Here is a 25,966-nt window from a genome sequence, read left to right as displayed (position 1 = left end):
GGTTTGCAACCAATTTTTGTGTAGTAGGAGTCTTCTTTGTCTTTAGCTTTCATGTTTGACAAACTCATCAATTTTTTTCTGACTCCTATAACATCTCTAGAGTTAAGTTCATGGAAGAAAAGCTGATACTCTTACAGGAACTAGAATATCTAATATCTTTTTATTTCTCCATTTCTAATTTGTTTCCTCATCAAATTACATTAGAAAGACATTAAAATCTTCTTGAATGAAATAAAAAAACATGACTTTAATTAATATCTTGGTTATAGCCTTCAGGGAAAAAACAAACAAACATATAATAAAAATTTACCCTCACTCACCTGAAATGGCTTCAGAAATGTTTCTTCCATTGCCAGCCTGCCATATTCGGTGAAAAGCTGGAAGGAAAAATCACACACACACACACACACACACACACACACACACACACACACACACACACACACACACACACACACACACACACACACACAGGAGTGGGGAGAAAAAAAAGGTAGGAGGAAAGGAGAAAGAAGCTTTAGTATTTGTAAAGTTTTACTTCTCAGCTTTATTCCATTCATTTTCCCCTAGTTGTAACAGAATACTACATTATTAAAATTAAAATAGCCCAGGAAATTCGTATCAGATAGATAATTCAGAGTTACAGTAATTTTTTGTCAGTTATGGGGTTTGAACTCAAGGTCTGGGCACTGTCCTTGAGCTTTTTTCACTCAAGGCTAGTGTTCTACCACTTTGAGCCGTGGTGCCACTTCCAATTTTCTAGTGAGTAATTGGAGGCAAGAGTCTCACAGACTTTTTCCTGGGCTGGCTTTGAACTGTGATCCTCAGATCTCAGCCTCCCGAGTAGCTAGGATTACAGGCATGAGCCACCTGTGCCTGGTTTTATAGTAATTATTTTAAAATTAAGGACAGTAAGAACATATATATAATGTTTAAATGAATACTTTCTTTGTATATGACCTATCACTAAGTTATGGCCTACACCCTAAAATGAGTACCTTTTTTTTTTTTTTTTTTTTTTGCCAGTCCTGGGCTTCAACTAAGGGCCTGGGCACTATTCGTGAGTTTCTTTTGCTCAAGGTTAGCATTGTACCACTTGAGAGCCACAGCAGTACATCCAGCTTTTTCTGTTTGTGTGGTACTGAGGAATCAAACGAAGGGCTTCAGGCATGTTAGGCAAGCATTCTACCACTAAGCCATATGTCCAGCCCAAAAATGAGTACTTTTTAAATCTAGAATGTAGGACAATGTTTTGGTAGGGAAGAAGGAAACATTTTAAATGACCTTTCAAAGTACAACTTGCATAATACTAGAAAGCATAACTTCTTGGAAGGTATATTTACAAAGTTGTGGCCTATGAACACTTTAAAAGCCCAATAGTCTGGATTACTACAAAAGCACTTGTCATTTGGCTTGTAAAATGGAGAATCAAATATACTAACTTTTTTTTTTTTGTTTCCAATTAAAATCATGATACACCATGAGTGTTGTGTTACTAGAAATATAAAATTTTGGAGAACACAGGCCTGAGGAGGTACTGTGAAGGAGTCTCTGATCAGAATTTATCTAGACTTACTGAATGTAGTTTCCTTCAAAAACATAGGAAATGCTACTTCATGTAGAAGACTGACAAGCCACATGGCTTCTTAGAGCTGGGGAACAATGCTGGCATGTAAGAGTCCTATTGTTCTATTTCCTTTAGAATAGCACCTAGAGCACTACACCACCTTTCCTAGGGGAGCACTGGGAGTCTAGAAAGCAAAAGACAAATTGCTCAGCACCTGATTAGTGATGAAGTAAAAAGTTCGGGATATGTCTAAAAGACAGCCACTCTAGTGATTAGACACCTTCATTAGAATCACATGCGAACAAAATTTGAATTTACAATCACATCTGAGAAAGGCTGGATTATTATGTGTAGGAAGATAACCTTTAAAAAAGATTGATTATTCAATATCAAAGTCCAAAATGAGTCCTTTTGTAGAAATTCCTGAACTGGCATTGAATAATGCCATGCCATTAATTTAGATAGTAGTTTGCTAGATTATGACACATGCTCAAAGAATTACTCTTACTATGGGAAAAAACAATTATTTAGTGTATTTCCTATTTGTCATAATAGTCAGTATGATGTACCAGAAACATATTTGGTAGTAATGCAGGATATAGACTTCAAAACATATTCCTAATATCATACATTACTGTACACTATCATCTTTGGTAATTTACATTTTTCACATTTTGTTACTTGGCTCTGATTGTTAAAATAATATTGAAAGTAAAATTTTCTATAAAACAAACAGGGGACCTATCAGAGAAACAACAGCTTTATGATTTACCCAAGAATAAGAACTATCTCTAGGAAACATCTAACTTTACTTACTTGAGACCCAAATTCTGCTTGGAGAGTGGAAAGAGCACCAAGACCAGTCAGATGACCTCATCTGAATACCTACTCTCCCATTAATTAATTATATGAGCTTTTGTAAGTCATTTATTTCTTTCATCTTTTTTTCTCATTTACAAAATATGAGGAACAAATTAGGTGACACTGAAGGCTCTTTCAGATCTAATACAGAATTCTTGGGAGATATCATCAGGTAGCCTCTGATAGTTCTTTTTTTTAATTTTTATTTTTTATTGTGAACATACTGTACAGAGGGGTTACAATTACATGGGCAAGATAATGAGTTGATAGTTCTTAGTTATAAAGTGGTCCATGGGGGGAAGGGAAATCTACATGTTACAGATACCATGGTAACCCTTAAGTTAGTTAAGTTTAAGAAAGACTTAAAGACTTCAGCATCATTTTGGTGGGCATTTCTTTTCTACTTTGATTTATCATGTACTACAAACACACACACACACACACACACACACACACACACACACACACACACACACACACACACACACATACACACACACGACTGGTAGCAAGCAGAAACAAAGGAACATAAAACCTGCATTAGAAAGACTATGTCTATATGAGACTTAAACAAGAAGCCTGAAAACAGGATAATACTAATTTGATTATATTTCTAAAATTTCCCCAAATTTCTCCTGCTTATGTTAAAAAAACTTCCAGATATACAAAATAGTGCACATATCATTACCTGGAGGTGCTGAAGATCATCCTCCTGGACATTTTGGGATAAGTTATATACCTTGATGATGAAATAAAAGTCAAAGTGTGATATTCAGCATCATCCTAAGCACTTCCTTTGTGATTCATTACCATTACCATTATTATTATTATTTACTTATTTATTTGTTTTGGTGCCCACCATAAGGTTTAAACTCAGGACCTGGGCACTGTCCCTGAGCTTTTGTGCTCAAGGCTAGTGCCCTACCACCTTGAGCCACAGCACCATTTCTGGTTTTCTGGTAGTTAATTGGAGATAAGAGTCTTACAGACTTTCTTGCCTCATCTGGCTTTGAACAGTGATCCTCAGATCTCAGCCCTTTGAGTAGCTAGGATTACAGACATGAGCCACAGATTCCTGGCTCATTATTTTTATAAATATCAATTATTGTACAAATGATCTCTTTTATGTATATCTTTACAAAATGACGTGTGTCTCAAGTAAAGAAAACTTGAGAAATAATAATTGTACAATGATCACAAAGTTTCAGAAATGCCAGAGCCCTAATTTGTAGTCAGATACTAAATTTATTTTACAAAACTAATTTAAAAATTACTCAGTAGAAACTTGGCACCAGTGATTCATGCCTATAATCCTAGCTACTAAGGAGGCTGAGATGTGACATTGCAGTTGGAAGCCAGCCTATGCAGGAAAGTCCATGACACTATCTCCAATTAACCACCAAAAAACTAGAAACAGAGCTGGGGAGTAAGAAGTTAGAACATTAGTCTTGAGAAAAACAAACAAACAAATAAACAGAGTCAGTACCTATACCCTGACTTCAAGCCCCAGGATCAGCACAAAAAAATTAGTTAGTAGGCTCAGTGCCTGCCTAGGAAGTTTGGGAAGGCTCTGAGTTTAAACCCCAGTATCACCCCTCTAAAAAAATTAGTGAAATGAACACTGCTCCAAGCCTACCAAAATTACACCAATCTAAATCTGAACAACCCATATGGAAAACTGGTTGTTGCTTTGGTTGTTGATTTTGTTTTTGTAACACTGGGGATCAAACACAGGGTCTTGCATATATGAGCCAAGCCCTATACCACTAAACTACATCTCTAGCCTTAATTTTTTTTTTTAAATTTCGAGACAGGATCTTGCTAAGTTGCCCAAGCTGCCCTCAAATTTGTGATCCTCCTGCCTCAATCTCATGAGAAGCTGAGATTACAGAAGTGTGCCAACATAGCCAAATAGAAAACTGTGCTCTGAAAATTACTGAATTTTCACACTTCATAATTTTATCTAGGTTTATACAAAGTCCTACACCACATGGAAATTAAATAAAAATAATTTCTTAAATAATAAAATATTCATTCCTAAGCAGATTTTTTTCTTTGAAAAGATTCAATGTCACTGGGGCGCCAGTGGCTCATGCCTGTAATTCTAGCTACTCAGTAGGCTGAGAGCTGAGAATTGCAGTTCAAAACCAGCCTGGGCAAAAAATCCCTGTGAGACTCTTATCCTCAATTAATCACTTAAAAACTAGAAGGGCACTGTGGCTCAAAATGAAAGAATGCTAGCTTTGAGCAAAAGTACCCAGGCCTTGAATTCAAGCACTATGATTGGCAAAACAAAGAAAAAGAAAAGAAAAAGAAAGAAAAGAAAAAGAAAAAGATTCAATGTGTTCAGATCAAATATAAATAGTAAGTATTTATTTATTTATTTATTTTGTCTGCCGTGGGGCTTGAACTCTGGGCCTGGGTGCTGTCCTTCAGCTCTTCAGCTCAAGGCGAGCGCTCTACCACTTGAGCTACAGCGCCACTTCCGGTTTTCTGGTGGTTTATTGGAGATAGGAGTCTCACGGTCTCTCCTGCCCGGGCTGGCTTTGAACCGCGATCCTCAGATCTCAGCCTCCTGAGTAGCTAGGATTACAGGCGTGAGCCACCAGCGCCCGGCTAATAGTAAGTATTTATAAGCACAAATAATCTATTCTAACTGGTATTTGTAAGTGGGTTTTACTGCTAATATAAAGAAAATAGATATTAAGTCTATAAAGATTCATTCAAGAAGGTTGTTAAAAAGCATCATTCTATATAGCATCTTGATTCATTTTTAAGATCCTTTAAATTTTTTTTTTGTTTATTCTCCTCCTTCTATTGACCCTCAGCTGTTGTCTAATCATATGGTGCCCTGCTTCCAGCTGGCTGCTCCATTCTCGGTATTCGCAGTATCTCAGCTTTGACTTGCTCATCATGACTCTTTTGCCCTTCCTGCTCATTTAAGCCAGTTGATCAATTTAGTTTGTTCAACTGATCTGTGCTGTGTATTCCCTGACACCTCTTCCAGTTCTCTCTAGTGAACAGAAAATAGCAAAAAACAGTATTTAAAAATATTTTCTACATTCATTCCATGTTTATACTAAAAATCTCCAGGGACTTAAAGGACAATGTAAAAAGCTCAGAGTAACCCAAAAAATGGTACTTTAAAGGAGGAAATAAAGGAAAACGTTACTTTCCGTACTTTATAAAAAATTTATGTGACATTTACTTTACTAAATGTGAGAGTTCTTTAAAAATCTGAACACACACTGGGCACTGGTAGCTCACACTTGTAATCCTAGCTATTCAGGAGGCTGAGATCTGAGGATCATGGGTCAAAGCCAGCCTGGGTAGGAAAGTCTATGAGATTCTTATCTCCCCTAAACTACCAAAAAAGCCAGAAGTGGGAAGGGCTTACATTGTCCAAATAGAAATGTACTCATAGACCTGACTTACCTAATTGTAACCCCTCTGTACATCACCTTTATAATAACAATAAAAAAAGAACAAAAAAAAGGGCCAAAAATGGAGCTGCAGTTCAGGTGATAAGAGTGCTAACCTTGAGCAAAAGCAGCTCAGGGACAGTGCCACGGGTTCAAGCCCTAGGACTGACACATGCACAATATAACCTGAACGCACACCGTTTTTACATTGAGAAACATTTCCAGTGAATATGTAAAATTTTGTATTTGTAAATCTTGTTTCATTAAGCTTAACATATTTATCTTCATCTAGGACTCAATATTATTGAATTTATTGTAGGCTTTATTCTGGAAAAATAGCAATAATAAAACCTTTTCTGACTAAAGCAATGTGAAAATAGATCAGTAATTAGACTACAATGACAGAACCAATTCTGTTATTATACCAACACAAAAAATAGTTACATTAATTAAGCCAAATAATATATATCTTATCATTCCTATTGTCTCATGCACATATGCAGAAACCCATATGTTCACGAATTTAAAGAAACATCCCTGGAAACATTTATTTTGTGCCATACCTGTATTGAGCTGATCATTGTGCTAAGGGCAAACACTGTGGCCGAATCTCTCAAAGTTGATTGACTATCAAAGGTTCCCTGAGTATCCATCAATAACACTGCAACCTATAGGCAAGTACATTATTGATATTACACAGAACATCCAGAGCATTTGGGTTACCATGACATTAACACTATAAGACCTAAAGAAAACTATTATCAATGAATATTTAATAGGTTATTCCTTATCATGCTATGAATGGCACAGAAAATATAAATATTAATTAACAGTTGGTTACAATAATGATTTCTCACTGGTAATCCAATATAAAAAATATTGTCTTTACAAAGGGTACAAATGTTTGCTTACTATCTGCTATTCTATTTTCTTTATGGCTGCCTACTGTGACCACTAAGAATTGTAAACAGGGCTCATGCAGTTGGCTGCTCCCCTCCTTTTAAGTTCCAATGTTAGATGTCCACAACTAGTCTTCAAAGAATATTTTCAAGGTAGCTGATGCAAATGAAAACTCAATTTCACTTTTAAATCACAATTGAAAAAGTTAATGTCATACCTTTTTACCATCAAGCTTATTGATAAGGAAGACTTCACTCCATATCTGTATTCCTGTGGTCTCTCGTTCAGATCCACCTCTCCATGAAAATCCAGTCAATGGTTCATTGTAATCTCCAACCCAATCAACTGATTCCTATAAATTAATAAAATCTATGCTATAGAACTGAATATGTGTGAATAAGATTTTATTCATACTTTACAATTCTTATCTCTAACTCTAGTCAAAACGAAGCACTATAGGTACATATTGCACCTATATTGATAGTCATTTGATTCATTCTAAAAACACAAAGGAGTAATCATTTATTACATTTATTATATTTCATAATGAGTGTGGAAATACAAAGATTAAAAGATATTATCCTTAAATTGAGGGAAGGGGTAACAAGGTTGACAAGAATGCACTCATTATCTTACTATGTAACCGAAACCGCTCTGTACGTCACCTTGACAATAAAAAAAGATATTATTCCTGAATATCCTAACAAGGAGATAGATTTGTACTAGCAAGCATAAATTGAGATAATAAGAAACAGAATAACTCTTGATCAAGTAAGACTTCATAGAAGAACTATTCATTGAAGAATATTTGGGAATTTTCTGGGTGAGGAAATTTGGAGAAGACATTTAAAAAGGGAGGGAAAGAAGAAGAGAAGGAAAATACAGGAGGCTATATCAGGATACATCCAAACGCTTTAGTTGTAGGTTTGAGGGTAGCCAGTCAGGCAGCCAGGCTTTAAAAAGCTTAGTAAGGTGCCTATGGCAGTTATCCTGCATAGGGAGTGAGTGATAAGTAGAGATAAATTATTGTCACAGTCTTGAAAAGAAAGATATTTCTAGAAAGCATGAAGGAAGAGAAATGATAGCTAAGAAGGACAAAGGCGTACCTAACCCAGGGTCACAACAGTGGAGAGGAATAGAGGGGCACATACAAATGGGACTTGAGAAACTAAAGGAGATGAGAATAGAAGAAATTGACAATTGTATTGACAATCAGGTCAAACCAGACATAAAAAGTATCCCTTAGATTTAGTAATTACATAATTGTGGCCTTGGTTAATAGTAGTCATACTAATTTCCAGTATCTGTTACAGAGAATACATCATTATTTTTTGAAAGACCTCATTAGAAAATCCTCAACTATAAAATTTCATATTACTAAATAAAAAACTTTACTATGCAGAAGAATTTGGAAAAGTACTTGAATTAATAAAATGTCTGTATAAACTATAAAATTCTTTTATTTGATTAATATCCTTTCTTGTTCTAAAAAGCAATTTTAGATACTTATAAAGACCTTGGTTTTGGCTCATCCCTGAATTGGTTCCACTATCTGGCCTATTCAATCTTATTTCTTCATTTCCAGTAAATAATTTCCACCTCACAAAAGAAGTATATCTGGGGTTGAGAAGGTGGCTCAGTGGTAGAGTGCTTGCCTTGCACGCATGAGGCCCTGAGTTTGATTTCTCAGCACCACATAACCAGAAAAAGCTGAAAGTGGTGCTGTGGCTCAAGTGGTAGAGCGCTGGCCTTGAGCTGAAGACCTGAGGGACAGTGCCCAGGGCCAGAGTTCAGGCCCCATGACCACCACCACCAACAACAACAAAAAAAAGAAGTATATCTTTCACTTAATGCAAATATTGTATAAATTCCTCAAGTCTTAGATGTCCCATTCTCCCTCTCTTAATCTAGATCTTGCACATCTTCGAAATCCATCCTAAATCCCACTATCTCTAAAAAGCTTTCCCTAATAAATCCTGCCTATTCATCTATGTCCCCTCTCTTAACTGCCTGAGAAACATAAAACTAGTATTTATGAGGTCTAAATATCTTACACATCAGTTATATCACCTCAGTTATCCCAAATGGGGGTATCTAAGTGAAAAAAATCTGTCATCTTTGGTATTCTCCATATTGCTAAGACAATGCAGAGCATATAGGAAATACTCAATAAACAGTAACTAATTAATGTAGAAATTAGTCTAATTAAATGTTCCTTGAAAGAGTCAGATGCATTTTTCAATGACTAAAGTATGATTTTTTTGTTTGTTTTTTGTTGGTCGTGGGGCTTGAACTCTGGGCCTGAGCGCTGTCCTTGCACTCTTCAGCTCAAGGCGAGCACTCTACCACTTGAGCCACAGCACCACTTCAGGTTTTCTAGTGGTTTCTTGGAGATAAGAGTCTCACGGACTTTCCTGCCTGGGCTGGCTTTGACCGGAGATCCTCAGAGTTCAGCCTCCTGAGTAGCTAGGATTACAGGCGTGAGCCACCGGTGCCCGACAATTATGATGTTTATGAATTGTCATGAAGATAAGATTAGCTCAGGTCACAATGATCTATGTAAGATATTTTTTAAACTCTAAGCTTGAAAAATAATTTTGAAAAACAAGGAAAGAATTCACAAATAGTTATTAGTTGTGCAGTTCTAAAACTTAGCTGGCTTAATCATTTAAGCATGCATCATTTAAGCATGTCTTAAAATTACTTACTGTGTTCTTAGTATAGAATAAGCTTGGTAGTAACAATTTTCCTCTAAAAAGTACAGAGATTGTCACATTTAAACTCTAATTTTGTCTTTCTAATATGAATAATACTTATAATAGCAGAAAGAGTAGAGTTTGGTCTATACAATTCAATGATATATGCCTTTAAGCAAATATATTGTTTGCTTAAAATTCACTCTACGAGGTACAGAAAAAGAAGGGGAAAAAAGAAAAGCAAATGTGGGACACTTTAATCCAAACACTCTTTAGAAGCAACACAGTATGTGTTACTGAGTATTTCCTTCCAATATTTAAAGTTAAAACTATGGCCAGGAGCTGGTGGCTCATGACTGCAGTGCAAAAACACCTGGTCAAGAAAGTAGACTCTTACCTCCAATTAGCCACCAGAAAACTGGAAGGAGCACTGTGGCTCAAAGTGGTAGAGCACTACCCTTGAGCAAAAACGCTCAGGGACAGTGCCCAGGCACTGAGTTCAAGCCCCACAACCAACAAAAAAAGTTAAATCTATGAATAAACCTAAAATCAACAATCCAAATTAGTGAAAAGTATATTAATTTTGTTCATTCTATTTTTCCCATTCATGTTGAGTAGCATACTACTGTCAGTATATTAGAAATCAGTTTTACTTATTTCAAAGCCTGCATTATTTTGAGTTCTTAATTTGAGGCTAGATAGATGTTAAAAAAAACAAAATTGTTTTAAAAAAAACATTCACAAAAGATCTACCTAAAGTGGCTATCTATGATATAAATACAGAATCCAAAATGTTTTTTCGTAGTTTGATTTTGCAGCAGGTTCTTAGTATGCAGCTCAGGGTAGCCTCCAACTCTAAATCCTCTTGCCTCAACCTCCCAAGTAATGGGTAATTGAAGTTTTAGGGGTAATGTTCAAATTTACATCTGAATTGCTCTGGGTAAAAGGACAGAAACAAATACCAAAAAGTTCTCCATTCCCAACTTTTTGTTCCTCCACTCTATATTCTCCTATTTGGCTTTCTGCTTTTGGTTTATTTAGGTCCTTTAAAGTCTCATTTCTGTGTCACACTGTTTTCTCAAACACTGTGATACTTCGTTTGCTCTGGGGAGTAGGGTAAGGTAAGAACGGACTGGCAAAGGCTAAGAGGGAGATTCCATATCTTTTTTTTTTTTTTTTTGGTCCAGTCGTGGGGCCTGAACTCTGGGCTTGGGCTCTGTCCCTCAGCTCTTCAGCTCAAGGCTAGCGCTCTACCACTTGAGCCACAGTGCCACTTCCGGCTTTTTTTCTTTTTGCTTATGTGGTGCTGAGGAATCGAACCCAGGGCCTACAGGCATGCAAGGCAAGCGCTCTACCACTGAGCCAACTTCCCAGCCCGAGATTCCATATCTTGATGTGGCTTGGAACTACAAAAAAACATGCATTTGTCAAAAGTCAGCAAGTGTACATCTACGATTGGTGTTTCACTGTATGTAAATTTTACCTCAAAATAAACTAAAACTATAGATAAAATCATGATCAATATTAAATATGGGGAAATGTACTGATATCAGCAATTTATCAAAACCCAAGATAGAATGATGGATAGCTAGAAAGAAGAATGAATAGATGAGAAATATATTGTAAAGCAAGGATGCTAACATTAATGGAAGAGTTTAGGTGGTGGGTTCCTAGTGGTGTACTGCAAAGTTCTTTTAGCATTGCTGAATATGTGGAAATTTTCACAGTAAATGTTGGAAAAAAGTTATTAAAATTAAAAACTTATGACAAAAGTTACTTGATATTTTAAACATGATAACATGCAAAGACCTTTATCATTAGGCTGGTGTATATTTTTAAAAGAGTGAAAAATTAAGTTATATTCTCAGTGAAACGAATTGGCTTCAGAAAAAAATTGTTCTCAAAACACTGCGACTGGAATAGTTAAATCATAACATTTATATTTAGGGCTTATAATAATAAAAATAGAAATATTAAACACTACTAAATGAAAACACAGGTGGAAGAAGTATTGAAACCAGAAAAACTTTTCAGTATTTCTTACCTACCTGGTTATACATGTAACGCAACATGAAGTCCATCAGGAATGACTTTCCTTTCCTAAAGGCTCCAGCAACAGATACTGCAACTACCTCCTTGTCCCTGACAGCCTCAGAGAGGAGGATCCGATTCAGGGCACTTTCATCCAACTCAAAGGAATGGTCATCTTTGACAATAAGGACCTGCACAGGTCCTGCCTTTTTCACTGGCTCCTCCTCTTCTGAGCTCCATTCATTTGTCTTTTCTGAAAATCCACCTGTTAAATAAAGCATTAACTGATTCAGTTACTCATTCCCAAATAACATAAAATAGGTGCCTCTCAACTCTCAAATGTCCAATACACTCCAGAATTGGAAATGTTTGTTCTTATATTTTAATGTCACCCACACTGTATTCCACAATGGTCTCTGTGATTATATGATTGATTTAAAGAGAATTTTCTTCTCAAGATACTTGCCAATGCAAAGTTCTCTCTTCACTAAATGAAAAAAACCAAGCAAAGAACTCTACTTTTGGAGCAAATGAACAACGCAGTTTTAGTTTACACTTTCTCCATGTCCTAAAAATAAGCTTAGTTATTTGTATAAAGGCTCTTTGCAATGTTCCTTTTCTTTATTGGCATATGTGAAATTGTACATAGCCAGGGGCTATATCATGACATTTCCACATGCGCATAGAATGTACTTTGATCATATTACTGCTTCATATACCCCCTCCTCTTTATTGCTTTCCTTTTCCTTTCCACTTCCCTAACAGTCCACTTTTTACCCTTTTTTTTTTGGTTGTGGAGTCCTTGAGCACAGCTCTAATTCCAGTTTTCTGGTGGTGGTTAACTGGAAATCAGATTCTCACAGATTTTTCCCGCTGGAGCTTGATCTGGCTTTGAACCATTTTCCTTGTATCTCAGCCTTCTGAGAAGTTAGGACTACAAGCATGAGCTACTAGTGCGTGGCCCATCTTTTATTTTTACAAACTTGCTTTGTTTTGCTTCTTTCAGCTTGACATACATCATAGAATACAATGAAAACACTCAGAAACCGCAGGTTTTCCACTATATCAATATAGATGTGGAAATTAACATCAGTGATGGAATTTTCAACCAAGAGTTCTACCAGGGATGCTTTCTTATGTTTTTGATTTGATCTTTTCAACAAAACCTTTTATTATTATGCATTTTTGACACACTGGGAAAATAACAAACTAATGATATATACATACATCTTGCTTTACATTATTCAGACTACTGAACTATTTATTACACACCCAAAATGTAATTGTAGTTTTTCATTATGGAAATACACACCCATCAATACTTTCTGAATAATAATATAAAGCACTCTGTGTCAAGAGACCATTGCTCTAACCATGAATCAGAGTGGTTCTTGCTGCAAAGAGAAACTGATTTTGTAAATGAGAAGTAATGGATTGTGTATTGCCATGCCACAAATGGAGGAGAAGTACCTTTGCTTACATCCCAGCTTTCCAATTTGCAAGCTATATGAGATTACTTGAGCTCCCATGGCTCACTATCTGCCATCTAACAAATGAGATTGGACTGGGAGGATAGGTCAGTGGTAGGGCACATGCTGAGTACATACAAGGCCTGGGTTCAATCCCTAGTGTATACACACACGTGCGCATGCATGCACACGCGCACACACACACACACTAGATACACTTAATAAACAGTGAGTGCAATTAATGTTATTATTTGTTAGTATTTATTCATCCTTTTTTTTTTTTTAAATTCATCCTTTAGTACTATCTGTCCACCCTATTTTCAGCCACAACAAGAAGGCCATTCTTTTTATCTTTTTTGTTATGTTTTGGTTTTTGCCAGTACTGGGTCTTGAACTCAGGGCCTAGGCAACGTTCCTGAGATTCTTTTGCTCAAGGCTAGCACTCTACCACTTAGCCACAGCACTACCTACGTACAGCTTTATTTGTGTATGGGGTACTGAGGAATTGAACCTAGGGCTTCATGCAGGCTAGGCAAACACTCTACCACTAAGCCACATTCCCAGCCCCCTCTTTTTATCTTTGAATTACCACATTTCACTGTGATAATTCCATATATGTGTACAGTGTACTTTGAAACAGTTCACCACCTCCATTATTTTTGCATACTCCCTTCCTCCCTTTTTGAAGATTGTTGAAACTCCCTGCCTATGGGTTAGCTCTAAATAGGTTCACATTTGATGTGAATCATAAGCCCTAGATAAATATTATTTTGCTTAGAATAACATCTTTGGAACACAAAGTTAAATCACAACTTTTTACAGGCAGAAATCATTTTTTAAGTTGGTAAAATATACATATGCAAGAATTATTCTTGAGAATATATGTAGAAATGGAACCTTTGGGTTGTAAATTCAAGGTTATGCCAGATTCTCCTTCCCACCCAGAAAAGAAAAAAAAAAGGTCCAATGGGTCCTCTGGAATTTATATATTCAAGAATGATAATTTTTCCTTCATACAACACATATTCATATGGAACCTGGTGCTAAGTCATCTGTAAACAAACTGTTTCTGGGTCAGAGTTTCTCATATATATATATCAGAGAAGCTCCTTTACTGAGACTGATTGAAAGAATTTATATAAAAAAGTAAGTAAAATAAAGGAAGGAAAAATAAAGGACTAAAAGCAAAATTTTAAAAATTATTAATTTGTGTAATAAACTGATCACTACATTCACACATTAAGAAAAAGAAGAATCTATAAAGTTTCCTGCAACTTCGTATGTTGAGTTGCTTTTAAACACTGCCTTTATTATAACAATTTGCTTTTATTATAGGAATTCTCAATGGCATCTGGGATGCATGAGAAAATAACACAAGGCTCTTTTCAGCTGTGGTTCAAAGAATTCCAGTGGAACTGGAAGTATGGCCATGTCACTGTGGGAACATGAAATTTTCTTGAAAATATTTCCATTAACATGGGCAGTTAAGAGGCTTAATATTTTCAACCGAAGGCAGCAAAGATCTTCTCTTAGAGAATTAAAAAATATTCTAAGTTCCACTTTTCTCCAACAGAGAACATTTTTAAAGCATAGCTATGACTTTAAGGGTGCTCAGAAAACATCAATAGTTTTCATAAAGTTTCAATAAATACCCCAATGTACAAGTGCTTAGAACAGCATGCTCACTAAATTGCCACTGCCTTGGTACTTTTGGAGACACTGCAATGCTGATTTTATTCCTAGTTAAGATCACCAGGCACTGAGCTGGGATGAAGTGCTGTCTTCTCACAGCTTCCAGTGTGGCATAATAAACACTCCTTCTCACTGGCGGCAAACCTCTATAATCCTAGTTATTCAGAAGGCTAAGATCTGAGGATCTCAGTTCAGGCCCACCCCAGCAAGACAAATCCACTTAAGCAGAAAAACAAAAGAAGCTGGAAGTGAAGGTGTGGTTCAAGTTGAGTCACAACTGTGACCTCTCAGGCCCTATGTTCAAATCCCAGTTCTAGCACTCACATGTGCACACACATACACACACACACATAAAATCAACTAATTAAAAAAAATCATGCCTATCGTGTATGTAGGGGCAAGTGGCTATCTAAACTTGCAATGTGGGATTCCTGGAGTTTGGTGCTGGGGTCTAGTATGGGGTGAATTAGGTTAAAACTTCTGAAAGAAGAAACAGAATCACTTCATCAGCAGCAGACTCTGCTTTGCTAGTAACTCATACTTTGATGACTTTTCTTTGTTAATAGAAAACTAAGACTAAGATGAAGCTGGCTGGTCAGATCCACAAAAACAAAGATTTTGGCAGCTGCAGTCACTAAGCTCATAAACGTGATTATCTGTTGAAAAGCTGCTTGACTACTCTAGCAAATCCACTTCTTCACATCTGTACAAGAGTTAGATATAACCACTTTCTTTACAGTTTGCATAAAGGCAAGTTGCAAGGAGGCCATGGTAGTCTGGAGGAAAGTTAGTTTCTCTAGGCAGTAAATTAAGAAATACTTTCTGGGCCTCCTTTGTAAGTAGCTACTTCCAAAAATATCTTAGAAGTTATTTAGCCAAGATCAAGTAGACGGTGTTAAGGACACCAGGAAGTGGTTATGAGGTCTTTAAGATTTGTTTGTCAATTCTGTCCTTGGCACTAGGCACTTCCTTGGGAATTCCTTCTTTGTTGAGTCTGATGAACCACTCTGACAAGGAACTATTCCTTATGACTTGGAAGGAATCAACAGGTCTAGCAGGAACCATTGCCTCTGGTGCATTAACTGGTTCTGTTGCCTCTTTTCTGGAAGTATACAACTACATATTCTTAGACTAAGATTTGACATCCATAGGCATCCACTTTCATCCTTTCCTTCTTTATTTAGAAGCTATTTATACAAAGCTTCCTTCTTTTGATTCTCACCACACACACACACACACACACACACACACACACACACACACACACACTCCCCACAAAGCTGTGCAGTGCAGGCTCATTGGCTTTGTATTCTTTATCTTTTTTTTTTTTTTTTTGTCGGTCAAGGAGCCTGAACTCTGGGTCTGGGTGCTGTCCCTCAGCTCTTCAGCTCAAGGCTAGCACTCTACCACTTGAGCCATAGCACCGCTTCCAGCTTTTCCTGCTTATGTGGTGCTGAGGAATTGAACCCAGGGCCTCATACATGCAAGACAAACACTCTGCCACTGAGCCACCTTCCCAGCCCAGTTTATCTTCTTTATACGAGTTCTGATGGTTCCAGACAAGACAATCCTCCTCAGTAATTATGCCAGTGGTTTCCTGGCCTCCAAAGGTCATTCAGGCATGCAGATTGCCTAAGTTTTCAGTTTCAACACCTCTGAGCTGGTTAGCCCAACATTTGGTTCAAGAATCAGGCTCAATAAGCCTGACTGGTACTTTTGGAGATGCTACAACAATGCTGACTTTATTCCTAGTTAAGATCACCAGGCACTGAGCTGGGATGAAGTGCTGTCTTCTCACAGCTTCCAGTGTGGCATAATAAACACCCCTTCTCACTGGCAGCAAACCTCTATAATCCTAGTTATTCAGAAGGCTAAGATCTGAGGATCTCAGTTCAGGGCCACCCCAGCAAGACAAATCTACTTAAGCAGAAAAACAAAAAAAAGCTGGAAGTTAAGGTATGTTTAAGTTGAGTCACAACTGTTACCTCTCAGGCTTTATGTTCTAGCACTTACATGTGCAAATACACACACACGCACACACACACACACACACACACAATCAATAAGCCTAACTCCTGGAACACCTGGAATATTCCTTCTTCTATCTCATTCCTAGTAATATAAATGGCAGCCAGTGAAGTACTGATAAAGCAATTTTGGATCATCCACTTATGCAATACAGTGTAATTGCAAAAAATGAGGATGCTCATTTAGAACAATTGCCCCTATCTATTATGAAAAACATCACAGTATATACAATGTAATTCTGAAAAATTTTGTGACTATTTGGTATATTTGAGGAATATCAAGGAGTACAATACAAATAGAGCAGGTTAGAAGGTATGAGGGCTCAGAGTAGGCAAAACAAGGGAGTTCAGATCTGAGAGGATTTGAGACATTGTAGATATCTACAGCTGCCAGGTGCTGTGGCTTACACCTGTAATCCTAGCCACTCAGGAGGCTGAGATCTGAGGATGCTCAAAGCCATCCTGGGTAGGAAATCTGTGACACTTTTATCTTTAATTAACCACCAGAAAAACTGGAAGTGGGACTGTGGCTCAAAATGATAGAGCCCTAGCCTTGAGCAGAAAAGCTTAGTGTGAGTTAAGTACCATGGAACATTGTTTATTTATTTTTTTGTTTTGTTTTGTTTTTCTGTGGTGTTGGAGATTGAATCCAGAGCCTCCTACATACTAGGGAAGTGCTCTACCACTAAACCATACCCCTAACACTGAACTCTCAATATTTTTTGTTTTGTTTTGTTTGTTTTGGTGATTGCACCAGGAATTGAACTCAAGAGCCTCTCATTCTCACTCAGTTCTTTAGCTCATAGCTTTTGAGCCACACCTCTAGCTAGCATTTTTTGTTGGTTAATTGGGGATAAAGTCTCTTAGACTTTTCTGCCCAGGCTGGTTTTAAATTGCTCTCCTAGATAACAGCCTCCTGAGTAGCTAGGATTACAGTATGAGCTACTATTAACAGCCCATATAAACTGGTAAATGAATAAATGAAATGTGGTTTACTTATGCAATTAAATATTATTCAGAAGCAAAAACAAATGCAGTAGCAATACATCCTACAATGTGGATGAGTCATGTAAAAAGCCAGTCATTAAGGACTGCCTATTGTAAGACCCCACTTATATTAAAATGTTCATACTAGGCAAATACAAAGACAGAGAGTAGACTGGTGGTTATCTTGGCTGGGGGTAGGTGGGAGGGATTGGGATCTCAAGGTTAAATTGCACAAAGTTTTTCTGATAATTTTAAAAATTAAGATAATGGATATACAACTGAATATACTAAAATCCATTCAATTACTCACTGTACTCAGGTAAATTGTATGGAATATGAATTATACTTTGATAAAGCTGTTAAAAACTACTCAGAAAACTACTTTTGTGTTTGTATGTGTCAGTACTAAGACTTGCCCTCAGAGCCTGGGCACTAACCCTTAGCTTTTTTTTTTTTGCTCAAGACTGGTGTTCTACCACTTGAGCCATAGCTCCACCTCTAGCTTTTTTGGAAATAGGAGTGTCTTGGACTTTCTTGCTCACACTGGCTTTGAACCATCATCCGCATATCCTAGCTTCCTGAGTAGCTAGGATTACAGCATGAGTCACCAATGCCCAGTTAGAAAACTACTTTCTATAAAAGATCAAAATTAGAAATATCTATTAAAATTATCTCAAAGCACAGACTGTTTTACTTGAAAACCTCTAATAGCAGTGGTACTCACTAGACACTATGTTGAAAATAAACTATACAATTTGTGGGTGGGTGCAGGAGGGAAAATTGGGAGAGGGTGAGGGAAGGGGTGACACTGTCTAAAAAGAAATGTACTCTTTACCTGACTTATGTAACTGCAGCCCCTCTGTACATCATCTTTATAATAATCTTTTATAATAATAAAAAAGAAAGAAAAAAATGTATAATGAAGTTCATATTTAGTACATGCTCAATAAGTACCTACATAAATTTATTTAAAATAATTTTAAAGCATTAAATTCCTTGGTATTATTAAGAACAAGTGTTGTATACTTGATTCATCATTCATAACTACATAATATCTAAATAACAAGTATTATTCTTATTCATCTAACACAATAAAAAATCCTTTGGAATTTGTACCGAAAGTTTTCTGAGCATCAGTTTTATACCTTCTTAACTATGCACTGCTAAACTAAATTTAAGTTCATTTCCTGAACGTTATTCAAATCTTAAAAAGGGAAGAAGAAGGAAACATGTCAGAAGCAAGACAGAGATGGATGGAGGTTTTACTACAGATGATGCAGATGTGTGGTTCTCAGGTCAGAACCAATTTGTCCCCTCTGAGACTCATGTTTAAATGTGATCCCCAATGTAATGTTATTAAGACATGGTGGAATATGTAAGAGGTAATTAGTTGCTCTGTATAATTAATATATGCTAAAAATAAAAATAAAATAAAAAGAAGTGGTTAGGCAATTGGTCTCTGCCCTCATGAATAGATTAATACCTTTCTGGAAGGACTGAGTTAATTCTCAGGGGAATGAGTGAGCTGAGTTTGTGCTCTTGAAGGACTAATGAAAAGATTAGTTACCAAGAGAGAACATTTTTACACAGCAAAGCTGCCCCTGGTATGCTCGCCCTTTAACACAGCTGCCCATCAGTTCTAATATGTTATAATACAACATCAAATGCAGCCACTTGATCTTGGAAAAATATCTACTCTTCATAAATCACTCAATCTCTATGCTCTGTTCTCAGCCACTGCAAAATGGTACTCAGCTACTGAATGGAGATATGTAGAAAGGAAATCTTTAAAAATTTAGAAGGTAAAGAACATTTTTTATATACTAGAAATGCTATAGAATGTACTGCTAATCTTTCTAAGTGTAAACTTTGTAAAAAAATCTACATTCCATCACAGCAAAAATTAAACTAAGATTGCTTTGTATGTCCCTGCCCCACAGTATAACCCCTGCTTTCACTATATTTGATGTCAGTATAACTTGTGGAGGAGATGGGGAAAAACCAGTTGTTTAAGGATAAAGGTGGACCTGTTGCAACAATGAGAAGTACAAGTTGACATGTCCAAAACGAGCTTTACAACGTCGGTGGGGGGGGGGGGGGGAAGGAGAAGGATTGGGATTGGGGGGGAGGGGGGAGGCTGGGAAGGGATGTGAAGGGTAAACCAAAGGAGGAGGCTGCAATGCTTGGTAAGAAATGTACGCATTATCCTGCCCATGTAATTGTAACCCCTCTGTACAGTATGTTCACAAATAAAATAAAATAAAATTAAAAAAAAAACAAAAAAAATTAAACTAAGAGAAAACTCTGAGTATATAAAAGCCACATAGAGAAAAGACATTTTTTGTTTGGTTTTGTTGGTTGTGGGGCTTGAACTCTGGGCCTGGGCATTATTCCTGAGTTTCTTTTGCTCAAGGATAGCAATCTACCACTTAAGCCACAGTGTCACTTCTGCCCTTTTCTGTTTATTTGTTACTGAGGAATTGAACCCAGGGCTTCATGCATGCTAGGCAAGCACTCTACCACTAAGCCATATTCCCAGCCCAGGCAGGAACTTTTTGAAGAGTCTCAGGGGTACAGCAGATACAGATTTGACAAAAGGGATTGCATCAAAATAAAACATTTCTTTCACAGCTAAAGACATACTTACTAAACTAGAAAGACAGCCAACTGATTGGGAGATCTTTATCAGCAAAACATACAACAAAGCCTAATAGCCAAAATACACAAAGAGCTCAAGAAAGCAACCTCTCCCAAAGCCAATAAACCAATGGGCAAAGGAGCTAAGGAGAGACTTCTCAGAAGAGATAAGAATGGCAAAGAAACATGGGGAAATGATTAACATTCCTGGCCATAAGGGAAATGCAAATCAAAACAACTGGGAGATTCCATCTCACCCAGGTTAGATTGGCCAATATCGTGAGTTTGGACAACAAATGCTAAGGAAAAAGGATTCCTACTGCACTGTTAGTGGGAATGTAAACTAGTACAATCACTCTGGAAGAGGTCTGAAGGTTCCTCAAAAAACAAAATATAGACCTTCCCTATGACCCAGCTATACCACTCCTGAGCATCTACCCCATTGCAAGCCAGAATATTGCAAATTCACTTGCACATTCGTCTTCACGATTCACAGTAGCCAAGATAGGGAAACAGCTCAGATGCCCTACAATAGATGAGTGGATCCAAAAAATGTTGCACCTATACACAATGGAATTTTTCATAGCCATTAGAAAGAGTAACACTATGTCATTTGTTGGAAAATGGATGGACCTAGAACAAATCATTTTAAGTGAGGTAAGCCAACTTCAGAGAAACCAGTGGTCTTATATGCAGAAGCCAGAACTAAAATACTCTAGGACTTGATAAATTATATAGGACTCTAGGCATTCCCACACAGTGAGACCAAAGGGGGTACTCTTAAGGGAAGTACACAAAGGCACAATGTCTATGTGCCTCTAATGTAAAATAATATTTAATGAAATTAATTCCAGGAAATGGAAATAAGAGGATTTTTGTTGTTGTTTGTGTTTTCTTTTCTTTTTGTCTTGTTTGTTCATTTATCTGTCTTTGGGAGGGCAAGGGCGACACAGAAATGGAGAGATAAAGGGAGAACAAATGCAGCAGTGGTAGACACTATGTTGAAAATGAACTGCACAACTTGTGGGTGGGGATGGGAAGGAAAAACTGGGAAAGGGTGACACTGTCCAAAAAGAAATATATTCTTTACCTGACTTTTGTAACTGTAACCCCTCAGTGTATAACATTCATGATAACTATTAAAATAATAATGATACTAATGAAGAAGAGGATTAAAAGGGACAATTCAGGTCTTGTCACAACAGTCCTGGGAGAAAGAAATCATTCAACATGATGCTTATTTATTTGAAAGAAAAAGAAATCCATAAAGCACCCAATTGGTATCAGGGATGTGTTTGTTTTCTTATGGCATCATGACAGCAGAGTGTGTGTGTGTGTGTGTGTGTGTGTGTGTGTGTGTGTGTGTGTGTGTGTGTGTGTGTGTGTGTGTGTGTGTAAAAACAACATTAATGAAAAAAATACTGGAAAAAAATTAAACACTTCTATTTCTTGCAGTTTATCCTAAGGAAACTATCAGTGCACATGTATTTATCTAAGTAAAGGTTCCTAACAAAATTATACAGTGACAAATTAGAACTAATCTAAATACCTAACATAGGATACTATAAATTGTTATAGCTATAATTATGCAAAAATATGCAGTGTCTTCATGAGGTAATGTTATAGAAAAATAACTAATGATAAGAAAATATGTTCACATATTTTAAGAAAACAAGCAGATGAAGCAGATGGAGAATATAATTCCCACTAAGAAAAACAAATAAATTTTATACATTTACAGTCACTGAAAAACATCAGTTTTTTTTTTGTTTTTTGTTTTGTTTTTGGGTCCGGTCGTAGGGCCTGAACTCTGGGCGTGGGTGCTGTCCCTCAGCTCTTCAGCTCAAGGCTAGCGCTCTACCACTTGAGCTACAGCGCCACTTCTGGCTTTTTCCTTTTTGCTTATGTGGTACTGAGGAATTGAACCCAGGGTCTCAGGCATGCAAGGCAAGCGCTCTACCACTGAGCCATCTTCCCAGCCCCCAAAACATCAGTTTTTGAAGTACCTAATTACTAAAGAATTAGTTGTTGTTGTTTCTTTTTAATCATATCTGAATCAGCTAATCTGAAAATGGACAGTTACTTTTCTCCTGAATATTGTATGTGTTGTGCTCAGTTCTACCTCTACCATTCTAAGCAATTCTCTGTATTACAGAGATTGGAACCACTACAGAGAACTATAGTTTATTTTCTCTCAGTGGAGTTTTGGCTGAGATTTTAAAGAAAGATACTTAAGACATTTGGAAGGCAGAGAGAGGGAAAAAAAATCATTGTCTTCCAAAAGAAAAAAAAAAGATTTGTAAGTATATAGTGGCCATGAGGCTTGTTGCAAATAATTTAATAGAAGGACAGCAACTCATAGAACCAGATTCAGCTAGTAAGAAGAAGTTGTGGAAGGACTTCTGAAAGGAGCACACAGTGTAAGGATTTTCAGTCTCACATGAATGCTTACCATGAACATTTACTGATGAGAAAGCTTTTGAAATTAGGAGAACAAAATGAGTCATTTTGTAGGTAGCACTCAGCCTCTTCCCATCCACAGCAGGCCCATAAATGAAAAGAGGCATTTTTAGACATATAAGGATGAAAGAGGTTAAATACAGTCTAAATAAATTGTATGCAACTAAGAAAATAAGACAATGGGACCTTTTGAAATTGTTTGGGAAGTCGGGATGGGAGCAAGAAGAGTGACAGAGAGAGATTAATTGGAATATATTATAAACATAGGTGGAAAAAAAATAGGTGGAAATTTAACAATAAAAATCCCTCCCTGTATAACTAAACGATAATACTCAATATTGTCAAAGAAAAAGAAATAGGTATTTTCTTTTATCATGAGTATCATTGTGGATATTTAAAATAATTAAAACTGAATAAGAAAAAAGCTACTATATATCAACATATACAGAGTATAGCAAAACAGATAAAGAAAAACCATAGCCTTAAATTCAAATATTAAAAAAGAAGAAAAACTGAGTGTAGTATTCAACTTTTTTTTTAGTCTGTCATGGGGCTTGAACTCTGGGCGTGGGAGCTGTTCCTGTGCTCTTCAGCTCAAGACAAGCGCTCTACTGCTTGAGCCACAGAGCCACTTCCGGTTTACTAGTGGTTTATTGAGATGAGAGTGTCATGGACTTTCCTGCCTGGGCTGGCTTTGAACCGCGATCCTCAGATCTCAGCCTCTTGTGTAGCTAGGATTACAGGCATGAGCCACCGGTGCCCGGTGTCAACTTTAAGCTAATAGAAACACAAAATAAGACTGAAGAAAATAATAGAGATGCACAGAAACTAACAGAAAAGCAAAAGATTAAACAATAAAAATATAGGAAATGGAGTTGTGGCTCAAGTAGTAGAGTGCTAGCCTTGAACAAAAGAGCTCTGAGTTTAAGGCCCTGAGTTCAAGCTGTTGGACTAGCATAAAATAAATAATAAATAAAACAAACAACAAAAAAACATAAAAACATAAGGAATAAACAAATATGAGTAGAAACTGTAAATTAGTTTTCTGAAGCTGATGAAATGGACAGATTCCAAGAAATTTGTAAATTACTAAAGGTAACTCTATAAAAAGTAAAAACTTTTCATTGTTCTGTAATCAATACAAAAATCAAATCAACCGTTTTAGGACTCATTATCTTATATAAGCTTACACAAAGAATAGAAAAGAGACACCTACTCACTTTATAAATTTAATATATTCTTGAAACTTGGACGCCAAAGTCAGACAAAGTTCAAGAAAAGAATTTTACTTATAAATCTATTTTCCAATATATTAAAAGACTAGCAGACTTAGCATTGTATTTAAAAATAAAATATAGTATAATGATCCTAAGCTAATTCCAGGAATGAAAGATTACTTCAACATAGGAGATCTATTAATTAAACATATTAACAAATAAAAACTATCATTTCAATAAATGTAGGACATCTGTTTAAAAGTCAATACATGCATTAAAATTCAATATCCAGCGATTATTCAAAAATATTATTCAGGAATAGAGGAGAATAATCTTAATCTGTGGAAATATAACAACAACAAAAACCCTTATGAATTCTAGTATAACTTGGAAGAAAACTACAGTTAATTTCAACTCAACTGGTGGAATGCTAGCAAAAGAATGGAAGAAATATTCCATGAAATGATACCAAAAAAACACCAGAAGTAGCTAAATAGAATAGATTTTGAGTAAAATAGATTTTGAGTCTAAAGTGTTATAAGAGACAAAGAAGGACCTATTTTAATAAAATATATTTTGTTTAAATACAATATATTCTCTTGGTATATGTGTTAGTACTGAGGTTTGAACTAAGGGCCAAGGTATTCTCCCTTAACTTTTTCACTCAAAGCTAGTATACTACCACCTGAGACACACCTCTAATACTGACTTTTTGTGGTTAATTAGATATAATTAGATATAATTAACCATAAAAAAAGGTCTGTCTTACGGTATGACCTTTCTGCTTGGGCTGGCTTTGAACCAGGAGTCTCAGATCTCAGCTTCCTGAGGAGCTAGGATTAGAGTCATGAGCCATTACTGCCCAAATATGTAACATATATTCTTAACACAGTAAGAATACATAACAATTACAAACATCTATATACCTAAAACAGACCATCAAAACACATGAAATAAAAATTGATAGAATTGAAAGAAGACATAGACAATTCTCCAAAATAGTTGGTGATTTCAACACCCTACTTTCAATAGTGGCTAGAATAAAACTGAAGATAAGCTGTGAAACAGAGCAATATATATAGTATATATATACATATATATATACTATATAGTATATAGTATATATGTATATAGTATATATAAAAAATCATATACTATATATAATTATACATTATATTTATATAATTGTATTATATATAAACATAATCTATATTTACATATTATATATAATTATATATAATATATAATATATAATTATATATATAATATAATTATATATATATAGTGTTTGATATATATATATATATATATATATATATATATTGAACAACACAATCTAACCAAGCAAATGTAACAGAATTCATACAGTCTACCCAACAATATAATGCTCATTCTTCTCAAGCACAAACGACACTTTTTCAAGCAGATCAAATTCTGGACCACAAATTAAAGTGCAATATATTTGGAAAGAAGTATTATGAAATATTATCTTCAAAATATAACAAGATAAAATTAGAAATTGGTAATAAAAAAGTCTTGAAAAAAAATCACAAATTGGCTGGGCATTGGTGGCTCATGCCTATAATCCTAGCTACTCAGGAGGCTGAGATCTGAGGATTGTGGTTCAAAGCCAGCCCAGGCAGGAAAGTCCATGAGACTCTTTATCTTCAATAAACCACTCAGAAAACTAGAAGTGGCGCTGTGGCTCAAGTGGTAGAGTGCTCACCTTGAGCTGAAGAGCTGAGAGATAGTGCTCAGGCCCAGAGTTCAAGCCCCACAACTGACAATCAATCAATCAATCAATCAATCAATCACAAGTTGAATAGCCAATAGAGCAAAGTAGAAAGCACAAAGGAAATCAGAAAATTAAATGCAAATCAAAACCACTATAAGACACCATATATAGCATACTCTCCTGAGTAGCTATCAGAATATTGGCAAGAGTGTTGAAAAACTGAAGAAAGAAAGACAAAAAGAACACTGAAAAATTGGAACCTGAG

The 25,966-nt window shown here is 36.2% G+C and overlaps 1 protein-coding gene across 2 annotated transcripts in view; it reads right to left on the bottom strand.

Moving 5' to 3' along the window:
- Atl1 (atlastin GTPase 1) overlaps positions 1–25,966 on the bottom strand; it is a 76,689-nt gene that overhangs the window by 30,537 nt on the left and 20,186 nt on the right. For both annotated transcript variants that reach the window (XM_042677835.1, XM_042677836.1), the window contains exons 3-7: positions 11,495–11,742; positions 6,968–7,102; positions 6,414–6,518; positions 3,117–3,167; positions 321–377 (exon numbers count right to left, since the gene is read on the bottom strand). In XM_042677835.1, coding sequence (XP_042533769.1) covers positions 321–377; positions 3,117–3,167; positions 6,414–6,518; positions 6,968–7,102; positions 11,495–11,742 — 596 coding nt within the window. The remainder of the gene's footprint in view (positions 1–320; positions 378–3,116; positions 3,168–6,413; positions 6,519–6,967; positions 7,103–11,494; positions 11,743–25,966) is intronic.

This window comes from Dipodomys spectabilis, unplaced genomic scaffold (assembly GCF_019054845.1).
Source record: "Dipodomys spectabilis isolate Male_0828 unplaced genomic scaffold, ASM1905484v1 ptg000042l, whole genome shotgun sequence".
In the NCBI taxonomy this organism is placed as follows: Eukaryota; Metazoa; Chordata; class Mammalia; order Rodentia; family Heteromyidae; genus Dipodomys; species Dipodomys spectabilis.
This window is presented reverse-complemented; position numbering and strand designations above follow the sequence as displayed.